Consider the following 25,721-nt stretch of genomic DNA (forward strand, 5'->3'; position numbering starts at 1 on the left):
TTAGACAATTAGTTGTAGACAAATAATAAGGTTGGAATAAGGGTTGCGTGTTCAAATTGATGCCCATCTTTATCAATGCATGTCAAGCTGCTCGCTAAGATTTTCAATTACTTAAATTATTCTTCTATTGCAATTTGGAGGTCGGGAAGGGTTTGTGGTCCTATTGCAAAAACGCGGTCCTTGAGAAGGTCCTCCCATTCTCCAAAATGAACTTTAAGGTACTTCTGCACGAAGCTCCAACCTGCATGACGGATGTTTGAGAGTGTCTGATTGTTGTCCTTTGGATGGATACCTACTCACTCAGATACCCACACCCCAAGCAGGCTCCAGAGCATTGCCTGACTTATACCGACCTCTGTATTGAAGAAAAGCTGCCCTTGTCTACCATTTCCAAAACATGTTGTGACTTTCAGTCTATCAGCATCTTAATAATATAATATGATTTTTTATTATTTTTCAGTACATAAATGACTCACTTTTTTTTTGTCACATTTTCTGTGGAATAAGAACATTTAGTTGCTCCAGTTTTAGGTGTCTGTGGTAATACAAAGAGAGTTTGTTTGAAACAATCAAATAACAGTTTAAAAAGCTGAAAAAAAAAACACGCTTCGTAGTCATTGATACTTATATCAATTCAGTAAATTTGATTCGTGATGTTAAGAAAATGTTCCTCGAGGATAAAAATTCGTCAAAGCAGCGAAATTACAACTAAGGAATATCGTTATATGTAGAAATATTTTTCAGAGTCTTGACTTGAATTTCCGCAGCAACAGCGGTTTGTTAGGAGGAAAATACCGGTAGCAGCCTTCATATTTGGAAGAGCATCGAATAACCAGCAGCTGTCCACCACGAGATCTACAGCGAAAACAAGATCCGGAGCAGAGTTAGTGCTCAGAGTCCGTTTCTGCACTAGTTCGACCAAATTTATTGCACTTATTAATACCTTTATTTTAGGAATTTTATAGACCTTAGCTGTCATCTGGTAATCTCAATATCTCAAGCAAGTGGTAGACATAAGCGCGAACGATATTCAAGCGTCAAATCTCAACTATTAAAATGATCGAATCAAAGCTGTACCATTAACTGTGTCTTCTCCTTCTATTTTACATATTTTCTTGTTGCAGCGGCTGCTTAGTTTCCAATAATGTCTTGAGAATACACGAATTTTATATTCATCGCACTATTTATTGCATCTTCAATAAACTAATTGATTTTCAACAAGTTACGACATGTATAAATAGAGGCGTAGAAATTTTAACACGTTGAACTTTGGTGCGGTCCATACGTCCGCAAAGGAACTTTCCCCACAGCCCAGATCAATCCTATGAACTCCACGAGATATTTCACTCCGAACCTGCTTCACGGCACTAGGGAATGTATTTAAATGTGTTTTACAGTTTGTTTGGACCACCCTAGGCCCTCGAAACATTGGTCTATTTGATTTTTTCTAGTATTTTTAATTCCTTCTTAACAAAAACAAGGATTTTAATAATGTGGTTTTCCAAAACAAATACTGCAAAAATTAATCCCGTTTCTACTTTTGATTTTCCAATGATTTTTATTTTTTCCTGCTGTATCCTACAAAATATCTCCTCTTTTTGTGACTTGAACTTTATTTCTTCACTGGTTAATGAGTTTTTTTTTGGTTTTGGCGTTGGCGGCGTAATTTCTTTCTTCAGTAACTTCTCTGCTCCACTGCTTTGAAAATCAGTAATTACTTTAATCTTTTTTGTTATTTTTTTTATAAAGAATTTGGGCATAACACATAACAAATAATAACAATTTTTCTATACCATTTCAATGTTCTTCTCAAAGAAGTGTTGTAAGATTTGCTTCTGTTCTAGTCGACCTGACTGTTATAACAGTATGCTTTATAGAAAGCTTATCCTTCCATTTTAATATCGTTATTTCTCTTTCGTTTTCTTTGCTTGAAATTTCATGTTTCTTGAGCTTCTTTTGTACAACGTCTATAGGAAATGACTACCCCTTTCCTATTTTTTCGCCAAGAAGATGTTTTACCAGACTTAGCACAATATTTGTGTATACAGACATAACCTCTTCTCTTTCTTTCCTGGTATAAAATTTCATATTCCAAGTGTATCCCGCTCTACAGCAAAGTTTGAAAATTTTTTTGCCGTATTTGTTTATTTTGTTTGAAATGTATTGACATATTAAGGAATCATAATCTCCTCAACACAAACCACTTCCACCTGGAGACACATTTTCCTCACTTCGTATTGTCTATCGTGCATATTTCTAAGTTTCTTAACTTAAAATAAACGCAGATAACTAAGTATTACCTCACCCAAAAGCATTATCTTTGATCTCATATGATATTTTCCAAAACACATATTTGTACATTTCAAATTAAAACGTAGATCATTGTTCAAATGATAAAAAAAACAACCAAAATTGTGGTTTTCTATTGTTTGTAGGATGTAGTTTTGAAGAAATATAATGAAAAGATTTATTTCGATTGAAAAGTCCAAAAAATAATGTTTCCTGTGTGCGATCAATAGGACCGTTCTGGATCCTGGGGAATATTTTAGCAGTAAACTTTTTCTGGTATCCAGAGAGGGCATATTGACCGCACCCAAAAAACATCATTTTCTGAAACTTTTTATTTAAAATAAAGTTTCTCGGTAATTATCTAGATTGGGTTACACCCCTCCGATCTCGTTAAAATTTTAGTATGTTATAGAGAAAATTATGCTGAAAAATTTGATGTATAGAAGTAGGGCGCGGAAATCATTCCTTCACATAGTTTTTCAACTTTGAAATTCCATAAAAAGAAGATTAATTTATACATCATAGTTTAGCTTCGCATGTCTAGCCTAACCTAAGCTAACCACCAATTTTAACTAAGAATATTGATAGAATATCAATCAATAAACAGCAATACACAAAAATTCATAGAATTTTATCTTTTTCATGGTAAAACACGAATCAAAAAGAGAACAAATATTGATAGATTTACTAGACTAAATTGATAAATAACATACTAAAATTTTAACAGTATCGGAGGACTGTAACTTAATCTAGATAATTAACATTTTCTCTTCATTTTTCCTTGGATCCACACCCTACATGAAGTGTAAAAATCTTTTTGGCCCAGGGGAAAGTTTGTCAGTTTTGGTTGGGACTGAACGTGTTAACATATGAAAAACAACTTTATGATTTAGTAGGGGAACTCCCAACTTTTTCAAAATATATCATAATAAGTAATAGTATAACAATTTATCTTATTGATTGTTGCTTTAATATGATTTGTACAGACTGAAAAACGTTTAGATATTGCTGATTGAATAGAATTTACAGCCGGATCAAATTTTTGAAGCTACAATGCTCCATTGTATTTAATCAAGCCGTTGCGTTATTTTATACTTCGTAAACAAGAAGTAGGGGACTAGAATTCCTAAATGTATCGAATTGATAGAATAAGGCACGTCAATATAATTGAATAAGCATTAATAACACCGCATTAACAATTGTTCACCACGTGCAAATTATTTTAATTAAAACCAGTGCAACGAAACTGCATAATTAATAATTCAACTAAAAGCACAGTATTGATTAATTAAATTAATGAATATACATGTTGAAATGTTATTTATTCGAATATCAACGTAGAAATACAGGGTGCTCCGTGACTTGATGAAAATTCCGGAATGGAAATCTTTGATGGAACAAAAATAAAAATTGTTAAGCAGTAGGGGGGAAATTGACAATGCTAGTACAAACTTTATATCTAACATAGCTGGATGCACCAATCGCTTATAATCTCGTATTTTCATTTTCAAGAGTTCTGTTGCACTTTCAAACTTATAGAAACTATAAATTAGTTGATACGTCATATCCACATAGTTTACATCAATATCTAATTTCAACGTGCTGTGCTTATAATCAGTAGTTTGAATGGCAAACTTGATTCATCACGAGAAATCAAGTCAGTTTCAATGGCAACTGTGGAAGGAAACTGTGCGCCATGGAAACTTGTGGATAATTTAGATTTAGATTTCGAGTTCGCCAAGCAGGCTATGAAACTACATCCGTATACAGGAGCGAAGTTTGAAGGATATTTATTGGGTCCAATCGAGATTTATAGAAGTAGAAATATAATAGATGATTTATAAACTACAAATAATGGGTTATATATAATTAGATGGAAATTTTGACATTACTTTTGGCCTTCGGAGATGATAATTGGGTTATTTAGTCGTACATCAACAGTGTGATTACAATATTGACTTTTTCTTCCTAATACACTTTGAAGAATGACTTTGTTTTGTGATAAAAACGCCCTGGTTAGAGAAAGAACATTAGAAAGTTTTCTTTGAAACTTGTTTGGTGTTTATTGATAACATTCTAATCATAATAAGATATATACAGTGTGTTTTTAAACGAACGATATTTACTACTATTAGGATATTTCTTACGTTTACCAAAATATTTCTAATGATTTTATATAATGTTATGTCACAGGCAAAAGTGTTGAAAATAGTTTTGTTCGTCGAGTATTTATTGAATTCAACGTACCACATGAGATCTTAGAACGTAGAATTAAAACCAGAAATTTTCAAAAGGAAAGCATAAGTCGGAGCAGTGTGTTTGGAAGAGATAATGAAGAGGCTAGGACGACACGTTCTGCCTAGGCAAAACCGTTTTCCGTTAACCAATTTTTTTCAATTCTCAGAACAGCTAAGAATAAAACAAAAGTTTGATAAATGAATTGGAATAGCTGGTTGCGATTAGCTCATTCAAATTTTAAGCTGTAATCCAGTTATGTCTATTCATAAATCAGAAGATGTCTCCATAGCTATAGCAACTTAAAGGAAATGGAAGGCGATTTTGAATTATTTGGTATTGTGGTAAAATATTCGTCATTTTATAAACCTATTAAATGTCTCCCAGTTCACAATAGAACAGGCGAAGAACTTGCCAAAGAAGGGTCCAAAGCTACTTCGACGTTAAAATTCACCAAAATGGAAACAGTTAGTTTGGTAGTTTGGTTTAAAGTCGTGGGTAACTTTTCACTGCCTGTGGTTACATTGAAGACTAATAAATAAAACAAACGACAGTGGGAGGATGATTTTCCATCTGAGTCTTTATTGTTTATGGTACAAAAATCTGCCTATATCGAAATGCATTTATTTTTCTTCAGTGGATCCGTGATTTTTTGTACTTAGAAAGTCTAATGTCAAGTTAAATCCTATTAGTACTCGACGGGCCTTTCATATAATTCAGTTTGCACAGTCTAATTAAATCATCATATCATGATTACCCGGTCAACCTCTCTGGTAAAAATATGAGATTTTCGCCTTAAAACATCACAAAACACACAACGAATAAAAATTAATAGTTTGTTAAATCTAATTAAATAATCATATTATGTTTGCCCAGTCAACCTCTCAATCTCAATAAAAATTAACCAAAAAACTGAGTGGATTGGAGTTAAAAGCAAAAAAGGCAAACAATTCCTGAAACAAGTAGTCAATAACAAACTGGAAAAATGTGATACATAAGCCAAGCACTTCTAAAGTAAACAAATAGATTTTAAAGCAGGCATGATGTCAAGGTCAAAGATGGATACAAGGTCTTGACAAAGGGAGGTCATTAGTATTAGGACGAGTCCTCACCCAAAGACATGGCATTTTAAGTCTTTTACCCACAAAATATAAGTTAATTACTTTCTTTTTGACAGCATAATGACGAATTTCACGCAATTTTCACTTTAAACAACCTCAATTCCTCATCGACTTTGAATCATATATCACAACGTCAGTCAGTATACTGTATATTGTAGTTTTGTTTAGGGTAGTTCTCCATTACAGTCTATCAATTCTAACTCAAAACTACATCTTATTAGGTATTTGAAGGGGATGGACTAAGGGTCTAAGGACTACAGACAAAGACAATTTTACCAAAGTAATTTATAAAAAATTAAACTATGCTAATATGCACATATCGGAATGGATATTAATTAGGGTTTAGGGAGGAGGGTGTCATGACTCCCCTGGATCCGCGCTTGAGTGAGATAATTAGAGTACCTGGATTGATACAGAGTTCGAATGGTATCCCTTCGAATGAAAGCAATTTAGGTTACTTCAGCTTGGAGTGGGGAAACTGCATTAAATCTAACGTGTAATGGTTATATTAAAATATCTTAAAAATGAAGAATAGAAGACCTAACACAATTATTAACAGAGTGAAAGATAAACTGAAGGAATTCAATATATATGTATATATTGTATATAGAAACAAATGCTCATGTGCAAGTTTAAAGTTACGCAATGATAACGATGATAACGCCTGTTGCATAGCCCAAAAGTCACCGTGTGGGTCGCTATGGAGATAACAGAGGATATGCAGTGACTGTAACTTCTACACTCTATATCAAAATAATATTTTCGGGCCTCAACTGCAACCACTAACAACTCTTTAGCTGCATTGGACGAGTTGTTTTCAGAAAAGGTGATTTCACGGAGAGGTGATATTGATGGCCACCTCGGAGCCCTGACTCGACCCCACCTGATTTTATCTGGTGAGGTCATCTTAAGAGCGTAGTCAAGGAGAATAATCCACGAAATTTGACAGATTTAGGAAACAATATTGAAGAAAAGATCAGGAGTATTCCTTGACCATTTCTTCAAAAAGTTTTTGAAGATGTACGCAAACAGATTGAGAAGTGTCGTCAACGTGATGGCCACCATTTAAACAATGTCGTAAAGTTTTGTTTCTCATCTTTCAACAAATACCAATAAATACATACAAAAATAAGTATAATGGAGTTTTTTTCCAACTGAAGTAGTTGACACCCTGTACTTTCCAGTAATTATTTATAAGGTCTACTAATTTTAGATATCGTGATGGATGATATAGAATTAATCACATTAACCACCAATAAATTTCATATGATATCTTCTAAATCTTGAATGAAGTAATACAACAAGTAATAACAACATTAATAATTATCGTAAAAATTATATTACAAATTATAATAATATTGTCATAAATAACATTTTTACTTCAATTTAGTTTGTCATATGAAGTAATTTGATTTTATTAATTGAATTTCAAGCCCACTAGCCATGAAAGAAAAAAAGAGATCAATGGAAATATTGGGCAGAACTTTTTAAAGATTAATACATTCAATAAAATATTTAAAATCAATTTTATTCGCATGAATTGAGGACATCAATGATACTTGAAAACAACAAAAGTCATAATTTTTATTTATTTTTACAAACTCCTCGACATGCTGAGTAAAAAATAAGGAATGACTTTTTACATTTGCATCGATTAGAAAATTCATTTCTTTGCAGATAATGGACAGATTTCTCGCATGAAGTTCATTTAGCATTCCATGCTTATCGTCTAACTTATACAGAGTGAGTTTTATATATGGAACACCTCAAAAAAGGGTGATATTATGGTGGTATCTACATTATTGTCAGATTTTTCCCACATTTATAATATATCCACCAAAGTTATAATAAATATTGTACATTTAGATGGCTACGATTGAATAAATTCGTTTAATTTGAATATTCTAAATACTTCGGACCATTTGAGTTACCCTCAATGAAAAAGGGACCAATTATTTTGTCGCCCATAATTCCCGCCCATACATTCAGTTTTTCGGAATATTGGGTTGGGATTCACGCATCCAACGATGATTCTTACGTGACCAGTATCTACAATCTTGTCGATTTACGTTTCCCTTATTACAAGAAGTGGCAAAACATAACATTACTTAAAAAATTTGGATCATTTTGGTTGTAACATTTTTCCATCAGCAGGTCCGCGTCTATCAAAATCGTCATCTGACAACTCTTTAATCAACGTTACTTTGTATGGATAGAATTTATGATCATAAATTTTCATTACGAATATTTGCGACGTTTCCTTAATATTTGTCTAGTACTCAAGTGTGGATCATCTTCTAACAGGATACAAACATCTGAAGATTTCAATAAATCTTTTACTGAACCAGTTTCGTTACCAATATACTGACAGGAAATCTTGTTATGGGATTTCGGATAGGATATATATTATTAAAGATATTACACGTTTCTTGTTGACTTCTACGCCTATCACCATAACCTAATATCATTAAAATTTCAATTCATTCTTTTTCAGATAAAAGATTCATTGTGACTTCCAATAAACTTCAACAATAATAATTTATTTAAACGTTAAATTTGTTATTGTAACAATCAAAGCCACCTAAATGTATTATTTTAACCTCGGCGGAGATAACTCAAATAAAGCTATAGCTTCACAATTATGGCATTAATGTATAGGGAACATTAGAAGAAAAATAATAAGTATTTTTCACGGATTTCGCAAAGCGGGTGATCGTTTTGAAATAACCAAATACATTATTTTTCCAAAAAAACGAAAGATCTGACAACAATGTAAATACAACCATAATACCGGCCGTATCACCAGACCCTTGCGAACAAAAACTCACTCTATAGATTCATTCTTTCTTCTAATGTTGTCATAATGTTGCTATCAGAGCAATTTTCTATCTTTTCGATAATCAACGACACTGCAAACTCAAACGCACCAAGCCTTTCGAACTTGTGTGAAAAGAAATAATTAAAGCCCAATTCAATTAAGAAGCTACAGTAGTTAATTTCTCAACTGGACCATTGGAAATGCTTAGGAAACTTTAATATATAGTGGGTTGAGCTGTATGTAAAGTATCCGTTAATCGTGAGACTATGTGCGATGTTTCCGTCAAATCCGATCATTAACATATGTTTAGCTTTACGAGAGTTGGTAGCCACCGTATTTGGCACGGTAATAGGCTGTTTTGCCAGAAAACATTGATGTGACATACTATTAAATTGAGTTATACTTGGTCATTAGCTCCACTCGCCTACATTTGATATTGCATGAACATTTGGCTGTCAAGAAGATTTGTCCGCGTTGGGTATCATAAAAAAACTCGTGTCGATTGGCGCAAGGAAATCCTGAAACGCTTCCATAGACTTCCATAGAATGAATCATGGATCTATTCATATGAATCTAAAACAAAACAACAATCGACTGTCTAGGTCTCTCAAGACGAGCCGAATCCAGCAAAAGTTGTTCGCGCATAAAGCAAATGATCGCCTGTTTTTTCGGTATAACTGGACATGTTACCACCGCTTCTTGAGAGCAACGTAGAACGGTCAATTCTGGATGGTTCACCAGCATTTGTCTGCCATAATGAGGAAAACCAATCGTAGAAGACGAATCATTCTCCGCCACGACAATGCGAGCTTCTATACATCAGTTCAAACGAAAACCTTTTTTGATTATAACATCAGATTGATGGATCATCCACCGTGCAGTCCTTGTTTGGCACCCAAAAATACATATCAAAAATAAATCGCGAGGTTCACGTTTTACTACACTCGAAGAAGCGGTTCATTAGTTCAAATCACATGTTTTGGAAGTATATCAATCGGAATGGAAAAAATGTTTCGACGATTGGTTCAAACGCATGCAAAATGGAGAATATTTTGATAAACAATGAAGCAATATAAATACTAGCCACTTTCATTTATTTATTATAGAAATTTCACAGATTTATGGCCGTCGATACACAAATAACTTCTGACCCTGTATTAATTTGTATTTTGTATTGAATGCCAGTGTATTGAATGCCATTTTAGTGTATAAATGGTTCTTTCATTTAATTTTCTCGTTTCACAATTTTATTACAATTAAATTTCTGAAAAAAAAAATTATTATCCGTCTTTCTCACAATACACAAAAAGTAATGAAATTTGGTGAGTAAAATTATACATTGTTTTTATTTTGTTCCTCGTTAAATATTTTTATGAAAAGGACAAATAATTGTCTCCATAGGAATAAAAGAAAAAAGCAATACGTCCTTTGAGTGTTTGTTGGGCCGTGCGCTTTCATTTCTCTTTATTAACAATAGTCTTCGTGAAATAAAAATATTTCAGTTTATATTAAAAAGTCAACTGGAACGGGAAATTTTATTATAAAAGGTTCACGTTCATAAAATTCGTGGCAGAAAATGAATTACTTACTTTAGTTTGACGACCCCTTCCGGAAAATCCAGAAGATGATGTGCTGCTGTCACTGCCCTGACCTCTCTGAAAAGAATACTTATATCAGTTATATTTCTCAGCATATTTTGACTCCCACCTATTCTCATTAATTTTGAGAATACAAAAAGACATTTATAGTATTCTTTATGCCGATTAGGAATCTTATAGTTTTGAAGAGCCCTGTATATCCAGAGTGTAGCATTGATACTTCAAACGATTTCTTCTGGATACTCCCTGTATATTTCTACGGTTGCTCATGCTGATTCTTAATAATTACCTTTGAAAGGAAGTCTCCATTGCATGTTTTTATGGTGCTAATTTAGTTTCAATACTAAAGATGTGCCAAAGGGTGCTTTGGACGTAGGGGTGAAAGGTTATTTTATCAAAATAACCCAGTAGATTGATATATTGACTAATTCTTTGACTTTTATTCTAAAAAGTTTTTTTCTAAAGTTGGTACTCTTAGAATTATTAACTATTGAATCTTTTTATTGAAAAACGCATATTTTTTTAACCGTTTTTCATGAATAACTGAAAAAGTTTCCAGATTATGGAGAACAAAAATGTAGCTAATGAAAAAATGAAGAGATTCGTTTTGTTTAGGGATCTCTGTAAATTCAATAATAACTGAGTTATTGCTCGTTGAAGGATGGCTATGTTTGGAGAGCCCCAAAATTGAGAACCTTTAACCTCGAATAACTTCAAATTGATGAAATTTTTGGAAAAAACTCAAGAGATCTTTTTCGAAGCACATAAAAATACCTTCGAAATGATCACTGTCAAAAGTCTTTTGCATAAGAGTTGACTGCTTTATAACTAAAATAAAGTTTCTTTTTCTTTATTTTTTAAGAAAATTCCGGAATCTTTTTTAAATAAACCCAAAACGATTCTTTTATCATGAAAATTGAAGGAGATACCTTAGTTAAGAGGTGGCATACCAAATGTAGCTTATGCAACCCCTATTAGTTGCACCCTTTTTGAAACTGGGAATTGAAAGTTTCAATCTGGAAAGTACTTGAAATTTCCCACAAAATACTTTCTCAAAAAACTTTCTAGCCTTGAAATTGAGTGATTTATTGTCGAAAAACCAACTGTTTCTTTTTTCAAAATTTTGGAATGTACAATCGAGCAACAACTTGCATATAGTGAAAGTATTCTGTGTATGTGTGCAGCACTTCTTAAAAATACTGACGAAATATTCTCAATTCAATATAAAAACACTTTAGAATCATTTTTAATCATAAAAGAATCGTTGAGATTATTTTTGCATTGTTCTTATGATTAGGGGATGATTTGGACAAGTTGTATAAATCTGATTGGTCGTAAACGTGTTTGCTAATGTCAACAGATTCACGAATAATACATTTAAACTTCATTTTACCCCAAACATGCATAAAATCTGAGACTTGAAACTCTTATGAAAATCGAGAATATATAAAATGTCTTTAGAAAGAACTTTTAATATTATTAACCTTAGAGGATGGTCTTTTGAGGGGTCCAAATAATCATAAACTTGTTTGAGAATATCAACAGATCTACGAATAATTCTTTTGAATTGTATTTTACTCAAAAAAAAAAAAATAAAAAGCACCTTTCGGCACAGGTAGATTTTGAATAAGTAGAGCTTAAATCCAAATTTTCATAAAAATCGACGTTGATTACCAAAATTTTACAGCTTTAGCGTTTTTTACCGCTGGTTGCTGGCGTAAATAGCCAGACAAACAGTTTACGATATCTGTCGGCGTGTGGAGGTAGCTACTTCGATTGAAAAAAATTTAGAATCAGGCAGAAAGCAAAAAAAATGCCAAAAAAGAAGAAAGAAGCTTTGGTTAAAGAGGCTTACAGAAAACTGGGAGTGGATTTGCGCTAAATCGGGCATAAAATTCAAAATCTATAAGCGAGCAACATCCTAAGAGAACAGAAAGTAGTTAATAAATCAAGGAAATCAGCACCAAAATATTTTGAAAAGCAACGAATGGAACGGAAATCGGAACTTAAAAGTCTCAGTGACCAAGAGTTCTCGCCCGCTAAAGGTTTGAAAATCGTTAAAGAGAATGAGTCATAATATTTTCAGAAAGCGAGGAAGTAAATTCAGAAGTGTTCTTCAAAAGTTCAACTCGAAAGTATTGGTATGGTAGGCGATATCAATTCGTTGTCTTTCTAGATTGATACAGTTCATAAAAAAGCATCCTGAAGGAAATTTTGTGTTTTGGCCAGATATGGCAACTGATCATTATGCAAAGTACCTTGCGGGAGATGTTGTAGAGTTGAAGCTGACGCCAATCGAACGTTTTTGGGAATTTTAGAACGAAACGTACATTCTGAAGGTTGGGAAGCAGCTACACATGAAGAATTAAAAAAGAAAGAATTTTGAGTAACCTCCATATTCAGTATTTTATGATTCGATACAACATTTTAAAACAAAAATTATAAATGCGAGTCGACTGGATACTGATTCAGTGCAGCGATGACATGAAAAAACGCGGAGTTGCCTTGAAGGTGGTTGCATCAGGCTAAAATACCCAAATATTCAACAGCTGCAATAGTGCAGTCAGTCTCCGATGTTTTCAAAATTTCTGTATATTCTTCAATTTGCTATTCGACGATTATCGGTTGATTCTGAAACTTTGTAAGCGTTGCCTTTGTCACTTGCCTTTGTCAGATGCTAAAAACCTTTTTTGTATTCCCTGAATAGGAGAGTCAAAGTATACTAGAAACCTTGTGAATTTGTTGAATAAAAATATGATTCATGCATAACATTCGTCAATTTTATTGCAAAAAACTAAATATACAGTAAAGTAAAAATCAGTACTTTCCAGATATACTTTTGAGTATTATTTCTATACACTATTATTTGAGTAAATAATGTCTAATTTGTACTATTCACTTTTAATTAGTTAAATGCAGTTTATCAGAGCTGAATATAACGCATATAATATGTGTGCAAGTAATAATGCAACTGGCAACATTAAGAGCGTTCTGGCATCTACATCTACGGTCTACGTCCACTTTGGAGGAATGCAGATTATAAGTCTATTTTTATGTCAATTGCAGTGAAATGTTTTAAAAATGGGACATACGATAAAATATTTATGATTTGCCAATTCGGAAATCATTGGATGATATAGATTACAACGCCATCCGTAGTACTCGCTTATTTTTCAGAAAAATCTAAATGGGCATGGTGGGTGGGCTTCTTCCACTATAGCGGAAGCTTAGATAGATGACTCAATAACAAACAAGATTGAAATTACTAACAGAATACTTTCTTTCACCACAGATACGATTCAATCAACAATTTCTATCGAAGACACAAACACATCTAAAGAGATTCCATCGACATCTAGAAGAGAATATTTCATCTGCATACAATTCAATAAATATTAATAATTGTTCTGGAGGTATAATCAACATTACTTTTTGCATATTGACATTGCAAATATCATTAAGTACATTATATTGTTCAATAAATAAAATGTTTATAATTCTCTATTATTTATTTTCTTTCCTCACTGTAATTGAAAAAGTTTTGAATCTTAAGCGTCGTCTAAAAAATGTTGTGTATGCCACGGCTGAAATACTACATCGTTGGACTCGTCCAACTTCTTTCAGTCATAGGCATACAAATAACTATTGATTTGAATATAACTAATCATTTCACAATATTTTTTCAAAATGTGTTTACCCATCTATCGGAGTTTACAACTTTTTTATATGAAAATATGCTTTCGATTTTGAAAATCTTCCAATTACATAATCAAAAAATAAGAATAAACCCAAAAAGTGTTGCACTCGGTATTTAATGCAAGTTTTCGACCACGGGTTTATAAAGGTTAACATCTTCATTAACTGCATGAATATATTTGGAGTTCTCATTAAAATAACACGTATTTTCGACAATCCTTTCCAATTAAGTTCACATAATTCGAAGTAAATGATATGAAGAGATCATAAACAAGGTCTCCGCAATGCGGAGTAGAATAAATCCGCGAACTTCTTAACTTCGCTAATAATCTTTTCGTACTTAACAGTCGAGATTCTAGTTAAACTTAGTAAAACGACTATTAGAATTATTATTTGAACAAGTTTCCACCGTTTCTTTAACGATTCAGCTTGGCGTCGTCGGAATACACTTTTTAAAATATGCAAAAGATCCGAGAAGTAATCAGGTGAGTATACCAGCAATTTGGGTTGGTGTGTTGATGACATTCTCCGGGTTATTATACAGTTGGGGTACAAATTGAGTTGTTTAGATTTAATTTCAGGAATTTAACTCGTGAACATTCATTTGTTAATTTTAAATAAGAGGGTGTGCGTCTTTAATGTAGAAGGTGTGGTATTTAAGAACCAAAATTCCACTCAAGATAAATTTTCGCTAAAGCAAAACATGTACTTTGCCATTTGCACATTTAAAATTTGGTAATGTTAACAACGCACTTATAATGTCATTCTTTATACAGGTTGTTTCGAGAAAAGTAGTATGAAACATTCACTTAGTAAAAAAATTTCCCAACGGCATCCGTATTCAAGAAAAACAATCTATAGATATATTTTTTACGTTTCTTTCGGAACTACTGACAACATTGTAACGGAATTTCATACTTCATTGAAGCTGAAACATCCCATGAATTAGTTTTTATATCTGACTCTCATAGAGGGCGCTAGTTACAAGATCCGCACTAAGTAGTATTGAACATAACTTTTTTAAGGTTAGTTTTATATACAATATTTCAAGTAAACACGAATATCATTCAATTCTACAGCAAAAATTTGTATCATTCTGGTTTGAAAATTATAAAGTAATAACCAATGCTGGCATGATGATTAATATTATTTATTAATCCTAGGACTATCCCGAGGTGATAAATAATTCAATTAAATTTTTAAATACTCATATATTAAGCTAAACTTTTATCTACAGATACACAATAAAATGAATGACAATTAAAAATACATAACCTCAAAACCTTTAATAGAAAACAAAATAAAAATAAAGCATTATTAAGCTTCACAGTCTCCATAAATATAATAAGAGCCCTGAACTCAGTGCTGTGGCAAAAGAATATTAGACCAGAAACAAAAAAGAGAATATACAACGCCATTTTACAACCAATAATTACATATAGCTCCGAGGTTTGGCAACTTACAGAAAAGCAAAAAAATAACTTAAATGCAGTGGAAATGGATTTCTGGAGGAGAGCAGCAAGAATATCTAGAACGGAACATATAAGAAACGAGGAAATAAGAAGACAATTGAAAGTAGAAAGAACTTTAGTAGAAGATATAGAAAAGAAACAGTTGATTTGGTACGGACACGTTAAGAGAATGGGAAGAGAACGACTACCAAGAATAATATTAGAATGGACCCCCACAGAAAAAAGAAAGAGGGGAAGACCACCTAGAACATGGCTACAAGGAATCACTAGAGCAATGTCCGAAAGGAACCTAGCAGTCGACGACTGGCAAGATAGACAGGCCTGGAGATTAGGAACCCAAAGGCGTATAACGCTATAAAAGGGGATATATATATAGTCTCCATAAATGTTAAATCGATGCTTTGCACTCATATTTCTTGAGCAAAGATCACAATGTGACGTCCTTGTCGATCCCAAGATAGTGGGCAGATGTCACAACGATGTAAGAGGTTTGGAAATTGTTGCTACGAAACATTTGATGCATATCCAAGGTAGTCATGAAAAGATTGCTTCCATTCTACGTGTAAAAGTTAGTTCGAAATCAATACAGAAGAAAAGAATTGATTTCAGTCGCGTTTTCCGAGCAACTGGTTTTGCTTTCCATTATTTTCGCATTTTTCCCCTATAGGTTCGACGTTCATCACCTACTTGTTATTTATTATCTTCCCACCTCTATAGGTGATATATCCATGATTTTAGTACGTTCATGTTCCTCAATGTTTACTATTTCCTTCTTCAGGTCTCTTCATATCAATTCATCAGGTACTAAATCGTTGACTACATTACTGTCTTAATTTTCGCTATTTTCTTCATCCAGAGACTGTTATTCTTATGTATTCTCATTATCTTTGTTTTTGTACGACTTATTCTACAGTTCCTTGTAACTCAGAGGGCGTGTTTTTTCATACAATAATCTTCAAGCAAGTTCTTCATGTTATTTTCCTATAATTTTAATAATTCGATTAGAAGAAAACTAAAGTAGTATTTCAAACTAACTGTCAAAAAATGATCACGTAAACCACTAATTCAATACGAAATGGTCATGGGCAATCAACAGTGGAAAGACGAATGATAACGTCTTCTTCAAGCTCTTGCAGGAGCAGCAACTACATCCTTGTTATTACCAACAAATCCAGGAGCTTTTCCAAACGATCTACCAGATTTCTGTTGAACATTACAAGAACAAACAGCACTAAATACAAGTTATTATAGATTAATGTTTTCACGTGACAAAGTATATTAACTGGATCAACTCCATTATTGGTGTGATGAGAATTAAGAAAAGTGTATCACATTACCAACATTAATATATGGGGGATGTTAGGGCAGCTGCAAACGTGTAACTAGCGCCATCTGGTCATCTTCACAATGTCGTTAATAGTTTTCGAACAACCCAGATTATTTTTCAGTTTGTTTACCCATTCTAAGGATCAATATTTGTTTGGAACATAGCATTAGGTGTGTGATCTACTATCTATTCATACCAATTTTTGTACGTTGGCATTCATAAATTGACCGTACTGATACTATAGTTAGTTCTTTCCAATTTAATGTTCTCGATTGTTACGCTATAATGGCTCATTGATTCGGCAACACTGACGTCGTTTCCTGTATTAACTATTTATCGGTATATGTTGCTCGGTACATGACATATTCAAACCATAAAAATTTCGAATTTTACGGTAAGAAGAAGCTATAAATCCTTCAATTTTGAAATTTACAGCGTTGTTTAGATCCGTAAAACCTCAACTGATATATATTAGCGATAAAATTAGTTTAGGAAAGATTCAACACTTTTTTTAGATCGTGTACAAGAAAATTTGTTATGTTAGAGAACAGGCAATTGGCAGTTTATTACCGAGGCTACTCAATTACTCTTATTTTCAAAATTGAATCGGTTGTTGTGAAATTGATAACAATACTCAAGATTTATCAATTCTTGTCCTCTAAGGTGTATTAAAAATAAGCTAAATAAACTCTGGGCCACTAAAAGTTAACTTAGTTAACTTGATCAGTGTCTCCATGCAAAACTATAAAGAAAAACCATAAGATCCAAAGAAATCTGATCTACTGTACATAATCTGATCAAGACTTTTTCCTCAAGGGAATCTCTATGTCTCCTGATAACCTTTCTCTCTGATGCTAATGTAAATTTCCACAGTTTCATCTTTATACCCGTAGTTTTAGCAGATCTTCGTAGTACAGTTAATGAAAAATAAATCCACGTCTGGTACCGATGAACTTACATCAAAAGTGTTTTCGATTCTACCGGAATGCACTTTGATACACACTTCAATGAAAATTTCGATTTAAAAACACACTTCTCCAAATTGCTGTAGGGTCGAGCTATCATCCAATTGAACTCCATCTCAGGATGTCTAGGATCATTGAAAGATTGGTCGGAAAAGGCTTCTATCATTTCTGCTTAGATATAAAATACTTATTACATCAATTTGCATTTTCAAGTAATAAATGCACAAGTGATGCTATATTCTCCCTCCTAAATAATGTTTACTCCAGCATTGGCACTCATTACCTGACTGCAACTACTTTCCACGATTGCAGTACCATAGTCCAGGTCATAGCTTACTAACAGAAGTCAGCTTGTAAGGGTTGATACAACGATGCATCAAAGACAGTAGTAAGCCCTATATTCTTCTATTTAGGTCTGTTTAGTACGATTTGAATCCTCTCTCGCGACGTTTTCAAAATCAAAGATACGCTGCAGTCTTTTGTGCCAAATAACACATCATTGACGTCTTTAAATCTGTAAATGTTAACTAATGTTATCAACCTCTATAACAGTTTATTATGCCCTTTTTGAGTCACATGTTCGATTTGGACTACTGGGATACATGTTATGCGACCCAATTTGAGCAAATCCAAGTTACAAAAGACAGCTGAGGTATATACTCAAACTAAATAGTAGTATTCATTATAGGAACTTCTTCAAAATATTCAAAATATTGACTCTTACTTTTCCATTTATATTTGAATTCATTTGCTTAATCCATAACCACGCTTTTCTATTGCACAACTGTCCACTAGAAATGCGGAGCACGTTCTTTATCTACCTACTTCACACTATTCACTATACCACTACACTAACACTCACAATTATAATACGTGGCGTGGTTTTCGATAACAACTTTCAGTCTCTGAAGACAATAACTTGTTTATCAAAACGTGCGTCAGGGAGTGTAATATTGCGACTGTGGATGTAGTGTGTTTAGTGTTAATATCATCAAAGGATCCAGAAATTTCAGCTTAGTACCTACTTCACGTTCAAAATTAATGAAAAGCTCGAAATTGTGAAATGCATAAAATGCATAACCATTTGCCAATGGAGCATTTAATTTCACAATTTAAATTGTTATGACTTTTAAATATGAATCTTGTTAACATTCAAAATATCGAATCTTCTTTCTTTATTCAAATTTGAGCGCGTTTGCTGAATCCTTAGGCACGCTTTTCCTATTTTAGAAAGGTCCTTACACAGTTATGCACGGAGCACGATGTTTATCTACCTACTTAACACTGAACACACTCACAATTACACTGATTGAGGTGCGTTTTGATAACCAAATAATTCACCTTCAGTCTCTGAAGAGTTGTTTATCGAATCGCGCGTCAGGTAGTGGAATTGTGAGTCTTGGTGAAGTGTTAATGTAAACAGTGTGTTCACTATGAATATCACTAACGGATCTAGAGTTCCCAGCATAGTACTTACTACACGTTAAAGGCTCAAAGCTGTTAAATGCAATAATGCATAATCATTCATCAATTGGATTCAAATCTGTAACATATATTTCCAAATTTGAACGTATATTTATTTTGTAGTTATTCACAACCACTTGTCCACAATTTGTGAACAATTTTTGACAATGAAGCATTCTTCTTCTTTTTTCTCTTCATGAGAAAAATACTACGAATTTTAAATATAAATCTTGTTAACATTCTAAAATAAAACGTAATCCAAAAGCATTTTTTGTAACGAATGTCTTTTAGATTCCAATAAGTTTGATATTCATACTATTTAATCGTGAAATTTGTAAGGTATGAGAACGTGTTTGATATATTTCTTTGTCTCTATATAAAGTACGGTAACTCTGAAAAGGCGGCGAGAATATGACACAAATACACGTCTGGATTTTCTATAAAGTCTTGGGAAATTCGATATCCTAACGTTTAAAACAACGCGTTTGTGAAAACAATGGAACACAATGAACTAGCTAGTCATCCATTTGGCTACGCCTTGAGATTCTATTCTGTGTATTATCCCCAATTCTTTCATATTTTTCGATGATTTTTTGTTCTTCACGGATAGATTTAATGTATTGTTCCCATTGAAAATCAAGTATGAGTATTGATAACAAAAAATACAGATTTCTCATTATAAAATACGAGGAAAGTAGATTCATGAGAAAATTTTAGGAAATGACGATTTGGTTTATTAAAAATTTAGCATAAAATGAATAAAAAAATGATTGAATAATGAAATTATTTTAGGCATTTATGACGCTCATCTGTAAATATTTTAGTTTCACATCTATGACTTTTTTTATTTATGATTTTTATCGTACAATTATTTTGAATAATATTACAGAATAATCTGAACGTTTACCAAAAATTTTCTCATTCATAATAATTGAGAAAATTGTTTTATTTCAGTTGGTTTCTTAAAGTTGATGAAGGTAAATTGAGTTAGAGTCTCAAATAAAACGTACTCTAAGTAATAAAGTTTTTTATTTTAATTTTTCAAAAAGGTGGGACACGATCACCAGTTTTTCCCAATTATTAATTGAATTTAACATAATTAATGTCGTTATGGTTGACCAGAACTAATTAAATTGTAATGTAAACTGAAAATACGGTGACAATAAAAGTTATTTAAGTCTCGTAAAACATTAATATGTCGATTTAATGTTTTAATCGCGTTATTCCGTATGTTGCAACTGTCATTTTGTACTGTATGAGGCCCTAGTGTCAGGTATAATAAAATTCCGCCATAACTTCGATATCGAATATATATTTTTGATATTATATACGATCGATGAATGCAATAGAGTCCCAGCTGTTATAGCTTTGAATGGTGAGTTTCTATTTAAAATTAATTTGTCAATAATCCGACGTGGAATATGGAAAATTTTTCGTATGGAATTTCAATTGTTGAAATTTGGAATAATGACCAAACTCATCAACTCAAAAATGAGTTAAAATTATAGAAAATGCGACGTTTCACAAAAATAATTACTGAATTTAAATTTTAACTGGAAATTAAACTAAATAAATAAAAGAACTTTTTGGAAACTATGATCTGAATGATCGAAAAGAGGCGTGCGTCAACTCGTGATGAAAGATTATGCAGCTCGGGATTTGAATTTTGAAATGAAAAGCAAAAATAAGATATAGGTTCACAGTGTCAGTGAGAATATTATTTTCTAAACACAAGAAAAAAGTAAAAGTTAGGGTGGAATTTTAACCATAATTGAAATTATGTTATATGGAATTTTACTAATTACGGCTTCCGCAAATTGTGAAGATACATTTCTCAATTGTATATTGCTTGGTGCCTATCTAATATTAAAATGCAATTTGAAGGATTCAGAACTTCTAGGTTCTAATTTTTGTCATTTTCAACTTTACAAAGTGGATTAGGTACTAAATTCCCGGTAATTTTCTCAATGCATCCGTAACGAGTTGTATTATGTATTTGGACTACCTTTTCATTCACCTGAAATATCCCAAAGTTGGCGTATCTTACATCAACTGATGAGAAATCGTTGTAGCCCACTGTAAATTTATAAAATGATTCATCTACGCCTAGGGTAGATCAAAGAGTTGATCGGGTCGTACACATATGATACGATTTTTTTACCCTGGTGAGTGGAAAACAGAGGAGAAATATATGGGACTCACACTAGATAAAAAACAAACACGATGGGAAGTTTTCTAGATCAAATTTATGACAATTGATTGATTTTTGTGCCGTGAGTTGGATGAAGTCATTTTTTCGATTGCCTGCTTTGCTTTTCCGAGGTCCGTAGCCCACGGTAACCGGCCGTGCTCCGAAAATCGGCTGTAGTTTATCAAGCAATTGTCATGGAATTTCAAGAGAGGGTTTAAAAGTTGTCTATTGCTATACGGAAATAATGGCGCTATGAACAAATAATAAATTGTCATTTTTCTATTAAAATTTTGTCTTCCAAGTGCTATAAAACTGTTCCAAATGTTTGAAAATGTACGTACGAGAACTCGTTTTGAAGGAAAAAGTATTTTCTTTGGAATGGATCCTCAAAAGTGTCAATTGAATTTACCCAGGCTGAAATACGACCGATTGAAAGAGAAATCAGCGCATTTTTACATTTTTATAACATCACTTTGCCTATAATTTTGGTTCTAATGAATATTTTTCAAAACTAAAAAACGAAAATATTCGTTAGAAGATTTGCGACCGTTTAAACAATTAAATTGTTAATAACAAGAAACTGACCACCCCTTAAAAATCGATTCTCCGGGCCAAAAACATAGATATCAATCATTTTTTCGTTGCCAGCGCCCGGACTAATCCACTCACAGCACAATGAATCAAATTTCAATTGAAAATTTGTTTGGTGAATTTTATTAACAAATAATTAACCCTATCAAGCAAACAATAATAACTTTTATGTCGAATACTGTTAATTATCAGCCACAACTCAAGTTTTCATTTATTTGGAAATTTGTAGTTATGCCCTGGATCCAGCAAAATTTTGAAAGTGGTCTACGGAACAAAAAAGTTCGGTAACTAATGTTATAATCAATATATTTCATTCTATATTTATTTATTTTAAATATTAACAAATATTATAATGGAAAACAAACTCGATAATCTACGTACGGTATCCTAGTTGTTATAAAATCATTTAGTAGCTATTAAATTGGAATATATCTCATTTAATGACATCTCGAAGTACTCTTCATACTTTCCCCTCTGAAATTGGAGTATTTAAAAAAACCAGCAATAAATTTCAACAAAGCATTTTCATTCCTTTGGTAGTTTTCCATTTCTAAATATCTACCTTTGACAAATTATACGCGTCTTTATATTTCCGACTGAATAAATTCTTTTGTAGTGAAATTTATTATTGGTTTTTATTAGAGACAGAATTTCAAAACAATTTCATATTCTATCTTCCAATTATTAAAAGGAATTTAACTGTTCATAATTTCTAACGTTAAAAGAAAATTTTAACACTCAACTGCTCTCTTAGATTATAAATTCATATGAATGAATAATCATCAAAGTAAAAAAATTGTATGGAAATCGTTTGGTTTGAAAATGTATTTATTTTTTCCAATTTGTTAAAACATTATGTATAAACTCCAATAGATTTGATTGTATATTAGTATTCATTATATTGAATTCTACCTATATTTTTACATTAAAACAAATAATAGAGAAGAAAAGAGCTAGTACACAAAATTCGTATCTTTAATTTTTAAATATAGGAAAAGCATTTGACAGTATACTTAGGTTGCAGATGTTGAAAGTCTATATAGAAAAAATGTGAACGAAAAAAGCTGATTAAAAATATTAAATCAATGTATGAAAGAACGAACAATTAAGTGATTAGTAAAAATATAAGATCAGATATATTTATGACACACGACGGAAGGAACTGGGCTAAGCCCAATACTATTTGTTATATTTATGGACGATATCATCCAAGAGTGTAGCCAAAACACCGATGAATTATTGGGTCGAGAATGTGGCTTGGATTAATTTTTTAAGATAACATCCTTTTTAATCAGCTGCTGATGCTGCATATCCATCAAACTTTCCAGGACCCCCTCCTAAGACACAAATACGATTTAATGCTTCTGGTATGAGAAACTATGTAATTGTGTAATCCATTCGGCTTTTTACGTTTTCTTTGAATATTTTTAATATTCATTTGTTCACGTATTGTGGCACAGTAGTCATTTCTGATTTATTTATTCTAACATTCGAGTTTTTTAAGAAATTAATTTGTTTAGGTTAGGTTAGAATTCGAGAAATTCGATCTATTGGTCGATCCTGACCTATACCTTACCAGACTGCAGAATTACCCGATAAGGTCCTTATTGGGTCCCCAGAAAAAAATCCTTGTGGGGAAGCTATTGTGACAAATGATAAATGAGGAATTCTGCATAATATTTTTTAGTGTTTTACATTTCAGACTCTGATAAATAATTTGCTGTGGCTGCTACTTAAGTCTTGAAGTATGGCAAAACTGATGTGAATATGTCAAATCTGACATTGCAATCATAAAGTTTGGTGAACAAACTATTAAAGTGTAGTCATGCTATTTTGGTTGTTTCACAGATACTTTAAACTTTATGCTGTGCGTGAAGAAATGCTGAAAAATTCGATCGTGATGCTTCAAATTGTTCGGGCACAAAGCACTTGACGTGACGCTACCGTTCTATTGGACAACGGTCTATTCTGAACGTAGCACCAACATTTGTTTGCCAGAAGTGTGCGAAAAAATCAGGGAAACCAAGCGCTGGGTCATTGATGGGTCATCCGCCGTAAAGTTCTTATTTGACATCTAGTGATTTCTTCTTATTCTCGCAGATTGAAAAATGCTTCGACAATTAGTTCACACGTGGAGAATATTTTGATAAACAATAAAACCATATCCAATTAAAAATTTTGGTTGTTATTAGTCTATCTCAAAACTCAAAATAAATATTAGTTATTATAAACAAAAGACATTTGCCGCTTAGCGGCTTCAAACTTCATAATTATGTTGTTTTATTTGCGATATGTCGAGACATTTGTGAGATTTGGATTTCTAAATATTAGACAAAACAAGTGATGGATTCCAATGTTTTCTATATACAATATAAGGGGTGTAAAATCTTTTTATATCATGGAAATCTACTGAAAATTCTATGTAAATTTTTACAAGCAGGCTACAAAATTTCTAAAGCTTTTCAGAATGCTAAGACTATTAATGTGGAAATAGAAGAATGTACATGGAAAAAATAATAGTTGAAAATGAACGTAGGCGTATTTTCAAAGCTACAGCAAGAATATATAAAAAATGTGCTTGAAATACTTGTTTTAAAATCTAGTTTTTGTCTTGTTTGTACTGTATTAATAAAAACTGCTTGTACGCATTAAAATTTTTTCTTGTTCAATTCGGCAGTATGTACTAGGACGACTATCTCCTACTAGTCCAGAGAAAAGCCTATTAAAAGATGAGCGCCATTGGAATTGGTTTCTAGTGTCCATAATTGGCTCAACCATTCCGTCTTTTAAGTGCAAATGAAAAGAATAAATCCATCCATGTTAAAAATAGGACGTTTTCCTATATATAGAGTGTTCCAGGACTTGATGCAAATAATTCGGAGGTGAATTGTGCGTGAAAATAATTCTTTGACATAAATAAAAATTCATACGACCCTCCGATTCTAAGTTATAGGCATTTTAATTCGCTAAATCAGAACTTATATTTAAGTACATATAAATTAGGTAATCGAAAAAACCGTCTTGTGTACAACCAGCTTAATTAGTGAACATTTCAGTATCTTCCATAGGCTCCGAAAGTGTGTAGAAGTGCATACTTCGAGCAATTACTATAGTTTTTATTTGATAAGTTGAGACAAATTTACTGAATTTTCCTACACTTTGCTATATTCAATACGAAAAAGACAAACGTGGATGAATTAATTTTGGAACTGAACTGAGAAAAGATCCATCTGTTGTATCTTTTTTTATTATGTTTATCCTTATTTGAGTTTTACATTTTTGTTAATGATCGAGAATGTTACAACGTTTTTGGAGTTTACTCCTTAAGAATCGATTTGCATATATAAGAGGCCCGGTATGAGAAAAATGTGAGGAGTAAAATCTATCGATGAATGACCTCGTTACGTTTTTGGTGCGCACCCTATGATGCGCAACTTTTTAATTTGTCAGTGTCAACATACTTGCTGTCATTGTGAAGTTTTATTATCATTGTGTTCCGCTAAAGTGAACTGAAAGTATTTTCAAATAACTATGGCAGAAAGAGGTGTAGATGATATTGCCGGAACATCTAACAAACACGTGGTTGCAAGGTACGTTATAATTCATGTATTATATGTATGAGCATGTGCAATTTGTATTTATTAAATATTTTAATAATTATCGATGTAGTTCATATAAATATATATTTGAAAACAACACATAAAATTAGATAATCAACCCAATATGAATTATCGAGCGCATCCACATAAAATAGAAAATTTCTAACCTAACCAAAAATTAATTTTTTTGTCGATGTCTATAAATTCTTCCACGTTATTATGATTAATTTTATAAATAATTTTTAAATATTAACAACTATAGTCAATAATTCGATAATATTATCAGAAAAATCGACAATATTTTTTCATTATATGTAATAATGTTTTTATATAATTTTCTTTCGAAAAGTTATTT

The 25,721-nt window shown here is 32.3% G+C and overlaps 1 protein-coding gene across 3 annotated transcripts in view; it reads right to left on the bottom strand.

Annotated features, from left to right (window-relative positions):
- Positions 1 to 25,721, bottom strand: part of LOC130902529 (disintegrin and metalloproteinase domain-containing protein 11) — a 750,052-nt gene that overhangs the window by 216,731 nt on the left and 507,600 nt on the right. For all 3 annotated transcript variants that reach the window (XM_057814747.1, XM_057814746.1, XM_057814748.1), the window contains exon 4: positions 10,053 to 10,118. In XM_057814747.1, coding sequence (XP_057670730.1) covers positions 10,053 to 10,118 — 66 coding nt within the window. The remainder of the gene's footprint in view (positions 1 to 10,052; positions 10,119 to 25,721) is intronic.

Source organism: Diorhabda carinulata, chromosome X (assembly GCF_026250575.1).
Source record: "Diorhabda carinulata isolate Delta chromosome X, icDioCari1.1, whole genome shotgun sequence".
Classification (NCBI taxonomy): Eukaryota; Metazoa; Arthropoda; class Insecta; order Coleoptera; family Chrysomelidae; genus Diorhabda; species Diorhabda carinulata.